Source organism: Gouania willdenowi (genome assembly GCF_900634775.1).
Source record: "Gouania willdenowi chromosome 24 unlocalized genomic scaffold, fGouWil2.1 scaffold_320_arrow_ctg1, whole genome shotgun sequence".
In the NCBI taxonomy this organism is placed as follows: Eukaryota; Metazoa; Chordata; class Actinopteri; order Blenniiformes; family Gobiesocidae; genus Gouania; species Gouania willdenowi.
The window spans coordinates 1,294,468-1,303,445 of NW_021144848.1; the positions used below are offsets into that span (position 1 = coordinate 1,294,468).

At 37.7% G+C, this 8,978-nt stretch overlaps 1 protein-coding gene across 1 annotated transcript in view; it reads left to right on the top strand.

The window, feature by feature from the left end:
• Positions 1-8,032, top strand: part of LOC114458219 (endothelin-3) — a 47,978-nt gene extending 39,946 nt beyond the window's left edge. Inside the window, exons 3-4 of the mRNA XM_028440562.1 lie at positions 5,059-5,178; positions 7,903-8,032. Coding sequence (XP_028296363.1) covers positions 5,059-5,178; positions 7,903-8,011 — 229 coding nt within the window. The 3' untranslated portion in view covers positions 8,012-8,032. The remainder of the gene's footprint in view (positions 1-5,058; positions 5,179-7,902) is intronic.
• Positions 8,033-8,978: the final 946 nt, after the last annotated feature.

Genomic DNA, 8,978 nt, shown 5'->3' on the forward strand with positions numbered 1-8,978 from the left:
ACCACTTTTCACCAAATTTCATGCTTATTTTGGCCAGTTTTAGCACATTGATGATTTGTCATGACCATTATTTGCCAATTTAAATCCAATATTGTCACTTTGAACCCCTTTTATCACCTTTTCTGTCTGTTTTTGGCCACTCTAATTTGCAGCTTTTAACAAATTTCTGTGGTTTTTAAATTACCATTTCATCACCTTTTCCACCATTTTAGGTAACTTTTCTTAAAGATGACTATATACTTTGGGCCTAATAATAATAAACATTCCTGGATAACAGTGGATATTATTCAGATGAATAAATAAATGCGGTTATTACAGATTCATAGAACAATAGACCATCATTTTACTGACTTTATGGATGGACCCCAAAAATCTCTCTCCTTTGTTCCTCCTTATAGATGGTCCTGTCTCCACATGACTGTTCTTCAATGTTCATGTCTGGCTGAAAAGGTTGAGAAGCACTTGTTTGTCTGACGCCTTCTACTGGCACTAGTTGTTCTGAGATCTTTCATTAGAAATCTAAAATGCTGAGTCTGAAGCTGGTCCTTCTGTAGGAATGAAGCAAATGATCCTTTTGTTGAACAAGTGGTCTGGCTTTCACCAGTAAATCTGTCAGTGGACAGGTTCATACTCGCCTCCAATGAGGGACTTATACCTCCGACGCCAACGCCGCCGCTTCTCTGTGGCGGATCAAACCGTTCCTCGTGTTTTGAAGCACAGCAGGCAGCTGTTTTCTGACCACAGGTCATAAAAAGATAAACAGCAGCTTAATAAAAACCATACACGCCTTCCTCACAACCTGCTCTACCTTTGTCCAAATCCTGTCCTAAATCTACCTTCATCTGCTCAGGTACAGTAAACAGCAGCTGTTAGTGAGGGTTGGAGCATAGATAACACATAACACATAACACATGACAGATAACAGATAACAGATAATGTGTAACGTGTAACGTGTAACGTATAGCGTATAGCGTATAGCACAAAACACAAAACATAAAACGGATAGCAGATAGCTCAAAACACAAAACGGATAGCGGATAGCGGATAGCACATGGCGGATGGCGGATAGCAGATAGCAGACAACCGACAACGCGTAGCACATAGCGCATAGCGGATTGCAGACAGCGGACAGCGGACATCGGATAACATATAAGAGATATCAGACAGCGGATAGCAGATAGCCGATAACAGATAGCGGATAACAGATAACAGATAGCGGATAGCCGATAACAGATAAGAGATAGCGGATAGCCGATAACAGATAATAGCAGATAGCCGATAACAGATAATAGCAGATAGCAGATAACAGATAGCAGCGCCTCCAATGGAAATGCTTCAACTATATTTTGACTACTGTACCGTTTTACGAAACTTTTGTGTGGCCCTCTTCTCTTTCTTTTTGTGTAAAATTGCAAATATGGCACAAAAAATGCTTAAAAATATCTATAAATCTGTAAATATTTAGATGGTAGAATATTAATAAACTGATCCAAAGGCATTGAAAGGCAACAAAGGGGCAGATACTGTAAGAGTAATGTTTTCTTCTGCTCCTTTTCATTCAAAATGTGTTGATTTGGAAGTTTTATTGCTAAGGCTGTTAATTTATTTTTTAACTTTTGAATTAAATAAATAAAGACAAAAAACAACAACCTAATGACAAGAATAACGCACAAAATGATTGCAAAGTACAATAATTTTACCAAAACAACAACAAAAATACACTGAATGCCTTCAAATACTAAAAAAAAAAAAAACACCCAAAAAGACAAAACAAATCCACAAAATGACTTCATAGATACACAGATTATTACAGAAAAGCACTAAATGATTATAAAAACACATAAAATGGCAAATGGAAATTTTAAAAATGACTTTTTGAAAACATACAAAAAATACACGGAATTACCAATGTCCTGTGGGGTTCCTCAGGGATCTGTTCTTGGACCCCTTCTGTTTAACCTTTACATGCTTCCTTTAGGACAAATTTTACAGAACTGTAAGGTTGATTATCAGAGCTATGCAGATGACACACAACTATATCTATCACTGAACCCAGATGACCATGGTCCCATTGAGGTGTTGTGTGACTGTTTAGAAAAAGTAAACTGCTGGATGAGTGAAAACTTCCTTCAACTAAACCATGACAAGATGGAGGTGATTGTCTTTGGTAACAAGGAAAAGAGGACTGCTGTCAGCAAGTATCTTGAGTCTCGATCTTTAAAAGCTAAAGACCAAGTCAAAAACCTTGGTGTTCTGATTGACTCAGATCTTACATTCAGCAGTCAGATCAAATCTATCACAAAAACATCTTCTACCACCTAAAGAACATCTCCAGAGTGAAAGGTTTAATGGCTCAGAAAGATCAGGAGAAACTGGTCCATGCTTTTATCTCCAGCAGACTGGACTATTGTAATGGTCTTCTGACAGGAATCCCCCAAAAAGAGCATCAAACAGCTACAGCTGGTTCAGAATGCTGCAGCTCGGGTCTGAACCAGAACAAAGAGGTCAGAGCACATTACTCCAGTTTTAAAGTCTTTACACTGGCTCCCAGTCAGCCTCAGAATAGACTTTAAAGTTCTGCTGCTGGTGTATAAATCTGTGAATGGGTTTGGTCCAGAATACATCAGTGACATGTTAGTCAGGTATGAACCCAGCAGGTCTCTCAGATCTATGGACACAGATCAGATAGTGGAGCCCAGAGTTCACAGTAAACATGGTGATGCTGCTTTTAGTTGTTATGCTGCAAAGAAGTGGAACAAACTGCCAGCGGAGCTGAAGTCAGCATCACATGTGAACATTTTTAAATCAAAGTTAAAGGCACTTTTTTTCTCTACTGCATATGATTGAGAGAGAGATTTTTTGTCATGTTGTTGATGTAATAATGATTTTACTGATGATTTTAATTGATTTTACTGATGATTTTAAATGTTCTTATTGATTTAAATGTTCTTATTGATTTTAAACAATTGAATGTTTTATCATGTAAAGCACATTGAGTTGCCTTGAGTATGAAATGCGCTATATAAATAAATTTGCCTTGCCTTGCCTTGCCTTACTCAAAGAATGTCAACAAAAACATAGAAAATGCGAATAAAATTACACATAACAACAAAAATACACTGAATGACTCCAAATTAAAAGAAAACACAAAATAATACAGAATTACTCAAAAAATGGCAACAAAAAAATACAAAATGACAGAAAAAAACCAAACTGACAACAAAAACATACAAACCCTTTTTTCTTTCTCCTGATATTTTCAAAAATGAATAACACTTTACAGTCTCTGCTAATAAATGTAGAGATAATTCAAATGTAGTTAAAGTTAATCTTAGCTGAGATCAATAAGCCAGGCACTTCCTGCTGTAGTCTTATTTTGGAGGATCTGGTTGTAGATTTGAAGGAAGCCACAGAACCTGTAATCATCAGGCTTAGTCACCTCATAGACTCCTGTGGTAACTACTGTTTGTTACCAAAATGAAACCAGATGCACTGAAGCAAGTTTATTTGAGAGGGAATCCACATTCATGCTACTTCCTGTTTCACAGCCAGAGAATTTATCTGTCCTCCTTACCTCGGCCTCTCCTGCCACTGTTTACATCAGGGGTTACCAACCTTTGTGAAACTGTGAGCTACTTCATATGTATTACATAGTCTGAAGGGCTACCACTTCTTAAATACTACATTTTCATGGTTTTACATTAATTAAAGGCTAAAGCCCTATTAGTTTTACCTAGGGACCACATGCCATTTGTAATAATTCCGGAGAATGTCTGTGATGTTAATCCCGTGCGAATCGGCCATGTCAGTAATTTGTAAAGTAAATATTCTATATTTTGCTGAACTCCGAGGTCCTGTGATAATACTAATCCAATGCAAATAGACATATCTGTGATTTGGACAGAAATGGGCGGGATCTGAATCTGTGTGCAACATGATACAAAATCATTTTTATCAATTAAAAGTCTGTCCGTGTGTCGTTTTGTGTGGTCCTATAGTTTTCTCGTAAATATCCAAATATCACACAAACAGAACCAGATCTAATTTTAAAACAGAAAAATGCTGCTTGTTTGTTTTTTTTGTTTTCCTGTTTCTGGTTTTAAATGAATAAAACAAAAAAACAATCAGTTTTTTATATTTTTTAATTTGGTTTACGCAGCGCATTGATATCATACCCGGGAGAAGTCCGTAAATTTCAGCAAAATCTCAGGCTTCGGTTATCCCGTGCGAATGCACCACATGAAAAGCAGACGTTTTGGGGTCATTTATTTTTAAATGTGGTCCCTAGGTAAAACTAATCCCGTACGAATAGGGCTTAAGATAGGCTAGCACTAACTTAAGAAGGTAGGAAATAATTCCAGCAAGTTCTCTTTGTCTTGTTTTTCAATTAAGTTAAAGTTTCATTTTTTCAGACAATAATTTTCATGGAAATTTACTTTGATCTCCTGACATGTTTCGACTGTCAACTGCCAGTCTTCTTCAGAGGCATCTGCTGATCGCTTTCCTTGACTTCCGCGTAATAATTCCAGCAAGTTCTTTTTGTCTTCTGTTTGAATATGTTAAAGCTGCAGTATGTAATGACCAACTTTTAGTGAAATTTAGACAGAGAATTCAATGAAAATATTACATACATGTGATTATTTATGAAGAGAAATATATTATTCATACACTTTTGCTATTCAAATTAATTCCCAGGAGCCACCAAACTTCCCAACAAACACAAAAATCCAATGCCTAACAATGAATGTGGTGAAGATCCAGCTGCCTGTGAATATAAAGCTGGTCAGTAGGTGGTTTCAGGTGCACATGAAGCTTCGAAAAATGAACCCTGGCTCAAGTGGTCAATGCAACACGAGGCTTCATCTCACCATCACGACTAATCTCCTGCTTTAAACATTATGTAATACAAGGTGCTGATGGATTCCAGGCTAGATACCTGATGAGTTATAATGACTCATATGGACTACCTCCAGTTTGCTCATTTAGGTTCTGAATCAAACTTGAATGATTAAAAGTGGTGTGACCTTTCCTTTTGTTTGCATGTTCTCCCTCCTACAGCCAAGTTGTACCATATGGGTTTGGGTCCATTAGGCTCAGGAGAGAGCTCCGCCGCTGCCTCTGCATCCACTCTCATGACACAGAATGTCTGAGGTTCTGCTCCGTACACACGCAAATACAGTAAGTACACACGCGCACACACACACACACACACACACAGGACGGAGGGTGTGTTTAATGTTTTTCAGGGTTTCAAAGGAACAGTCCATCTTAACACACACATACTCTCTGCTATTACTTAAAGCTGCAGTATGTAGAATCCTCTTCATGGTCCGTTTTGAAACCGAAGCTTAAACTTAGTCTCCCTTAGCGGTATCTTTTATGAATGCTCTTAGCAACTTTTTTCTTATTAGGGACTTATGTATAGACTTTATCTTGTGTTAGTAGCTTACCACCACTAAGTGTGGAGTGAAAGGATAATGCCTTAATTCTGTAAAGCACTTTGAGTGTCTATGATAAAGCCACTAGGCCACCACACAAAAAGTAGCTCAATTAAATAGTACTTTCACCCCCCACGTTTATTTTTGGTAATAAATCTTGCCACGGTTTCGTTGCGTACAGTCAACATCTCATGTATAAACTTAAAAAGGAAGAGACCAAATCTACCACAATTGGAACTTAATTTATTTTCCACATAGGCATGTATATAAAATAAAAGTTTTGTCAAAATGTTCAAGTATTTTTTAAATATAAAATAACACAAATTAATTTAATTGAAAATGAAAAAATTCTGAGGCTACAAAGTATAGATACATTTATGAACTCTAAAAATGAGAAAATAACCAGCATTTAATTCTGTTGGTCGGCATTTTTTGTAGTGTCACAATGTTCGTTGATCATTTTAAATCAATAATAATGATAATTTACTCACTAACGGTTGGGTGTAGAAATGTAACAAATTATTTTACTTCTTTTAAAATGTACTTAAGTGCAAGTAAAATTACTAATTTAGAAATATAGTCAAAAAAGTACCCATAAAAGAAACTAAATTACAGTAATGTGAGTACTTTCACCTCTGACTCCATTTCGAGCAGCTTCTACTTGGTCCGTTTGCTGGGGGTTCAAATCCCGCTGTAACCAGTCATTGTTGTTGTGTCCTTGGGCAAGGCACTTTACCCACATTCCCTTGTATGAGTGAGTATGAATTGTGCATGAATGTTGGTGGTGGTCAGAGGGGCTGTAGGTGCAAAATGGCCGCCACGCCTCTGTCATTCTGCCCTAGGGCAGCTGTGGCTACATTGTAGCTTAACACCACTTGTATGACTGTGTGAGTGACTGGTGTGAATGAATAATGGTTTCTGTAATGCGCTTTGAGTCTCCTCAAAGAAAGCGCTATCCAAGCCATTATTATTATTATTATTATTATTATTATTAATAAATAACCAGAGCCATAGGCGTTTCTGGCTACAGGTGGACTCTGCTATTACATAGGGTCCCATGAGGCACTCGGGGGGCCTCAAAGCTGAAAATTCTGCCTCATGTGCAGAAAATGAAAGATACCGAAAGGTAAATATAGTATATAAGAATTATACAAACCAGATTATGAGGTGAAAATCAATGGATTCCGGTCACAGTGTGTGACATCAGCCGACGTGTTGTGGTAATGGGGATTTAAATGGGTGTTTTAATTCAGAATAAAAGTTAAATCATCTTTAAACTGACCTTATAAACACTTAACTCCTAATGCTAATGTAATTCTGAATTAATTTTCAGTCCAAATTAGGTGGTTGGTTTATTCTGATTTTAATTCTGAATTAAATAATTTTTCTATCTTGTAAACTTTTAATTCCGCTTTAAGTCAGTAATTCTACTCATGCTCGGTCAGTCGCGATGACGTACTGGTGACGACATAATCCAAGATGGCCTCACGGACTAGAGTTGAGACTATTTATTTAATAAGAGCCTTAAAAGACATGGATATAATGAAAAGAGTGGATAGACGGAGGCACAAACCACGCATATGTTCACACGGACATCGGTTAACGGAACAGGCTTCATCAGATGGCTGGAACTAAGACCTGGAGACGGAGTAAATGCGTCCCCATACTGCATTCAAAGGCTGTAATACCACCAAATGTATCATTGTACCAGTTGTTAGAGCTACTATGTTTACCAGGGAGCAAACATTTATTCCTGGTTATTGTTTTCCAGAGTTTTACTGGGATTTATTTACCGGTGATTAGTTTGTATCTCCTTCTCCTGTTCAGCTGACCAAAGTGAAACATAATGTTATTGTAGAGCTGCTGCTTCAAAACTACAATAAAAATAATTTCATTTGGAATAACAAATTCAAGTTTAAAAAACATCATGTAACCGTGGCAAATGTACGAGCATGAAGTTGCGATATTGCAAGATGCATGTGATCCTCTATTTGTATTGTATACATTCCTAACCAAAAGACCAGATCTTGAAAACCATCAAATATGGACGAAAATGGTTAATAAAAGTATGATGGATAAGTCATCATCTGACTAGAGAAATGTTTCCTACGTTGATTGAAAACTCTTGAATGTTAATATAGATACACGAGGGTCATGAGCATTATCCCAAAGGCTGTATAGGGCCGACAAAAAACCAATATTCATGTCGATGATCTGTAAAATCGTATTATTTTGAAGGCGACGTAATTGTCCCACAATGTATCATCAATTCACACTTTTAGCCGTGCGTGGCGGTCATTCGTGAGTCCATTTGTTCAATCGACTACATTTTCAGCTGTCATTTTTAGAGCATGTATTTTGGTTCCTGTGGTGAAGTGAAATCTTTTCAAAAATCTAAGACTCGGAGTTTGAAAAGAACCTGAAATCTTTACGTGAAAGTTCATGCTCTGTTGTTTCTCCTCAGGGAGAAAGGTGCCGCTGAGAAGACGAAGACGAACGGAGAGTGGCTGAAGAGACACCCAGAGGGATTCTGGGAGAAAAGAAGCCGACACGCATTCAAGCATCAAACCTGAGAGAGAGAGAGAGAGAGAGAGAGAGAGATGAGAGAGAGAGAGAGAGAGAGAGAGAGGTTTGACAGTAGCTGGGTTTCCATTACAGATTTTTGCAAAATAAAAATCTCGACAAAGTATAGTTGCGCTTTGAGCGCGTTTCCATTGAATGTTGTTTTGGGCTGGAGCCTCGTAACTCCCATGAAATCTCATTCCGAGAGACATCGCTGCAGAAAGAAAAGACGGATGCTCAAGAACCAACTTATAACACAACGTATTCCTTTTGTTGTTTCACGCCTAATGTGGCACTAATCATTTTAAGTATAACTCTAAGAATTGTCTCCGTCTCCTTCTTCTGTCGAACGTTACCGCGTCATGTTTTCTCTAAGAGCATGGTCACGTGACCTTGTACGTCACGTCCTGTGACGTGTGTTTGTGGGAAAGTATTTTCACCAGCGCTTTTGCCACACATTTTAATATGGAAACGTCTGAAATACCTCCTCATGAAAAGTGTAAAAACCTTTTATTTTAGCGATGACTGAGTGTTTTCCCAAAGGTTTTTTTCATTACCAGTTTTCATCGCGCTGTTTAGATTTTGCGCATTTCCAAGGGTAACGGAAACACAGCTTACTGATAGACGTGTAAGATAGTGTTTGTGCAGATTTAACCACAAGAAACAAAACCACTGAGATCAAATGACCTTCATTCACAGCAACAATCGCTCCCCGTCACTGAAGGAAAATCCCAGGGAATGCAATCTAGAAGTATTTTCTGAAAAAACCTGAGGGTGAAAAAAAGGACTTCTGATTAGAGCAAATGTCAGTTAGGGGGTGGGACGATATCTCAGCCAACAGATCTCACGATATATTAACGTGTTGGCGTTGTTTTTTCCTTCAGGTTCGACACGACGACTCTCTCTCACTGTAAAAAAAGTGTTGTTAGATTCAACTTTAAAAAATTTCAGGCTATTTTTCTAGTTTTTGTGAACTTA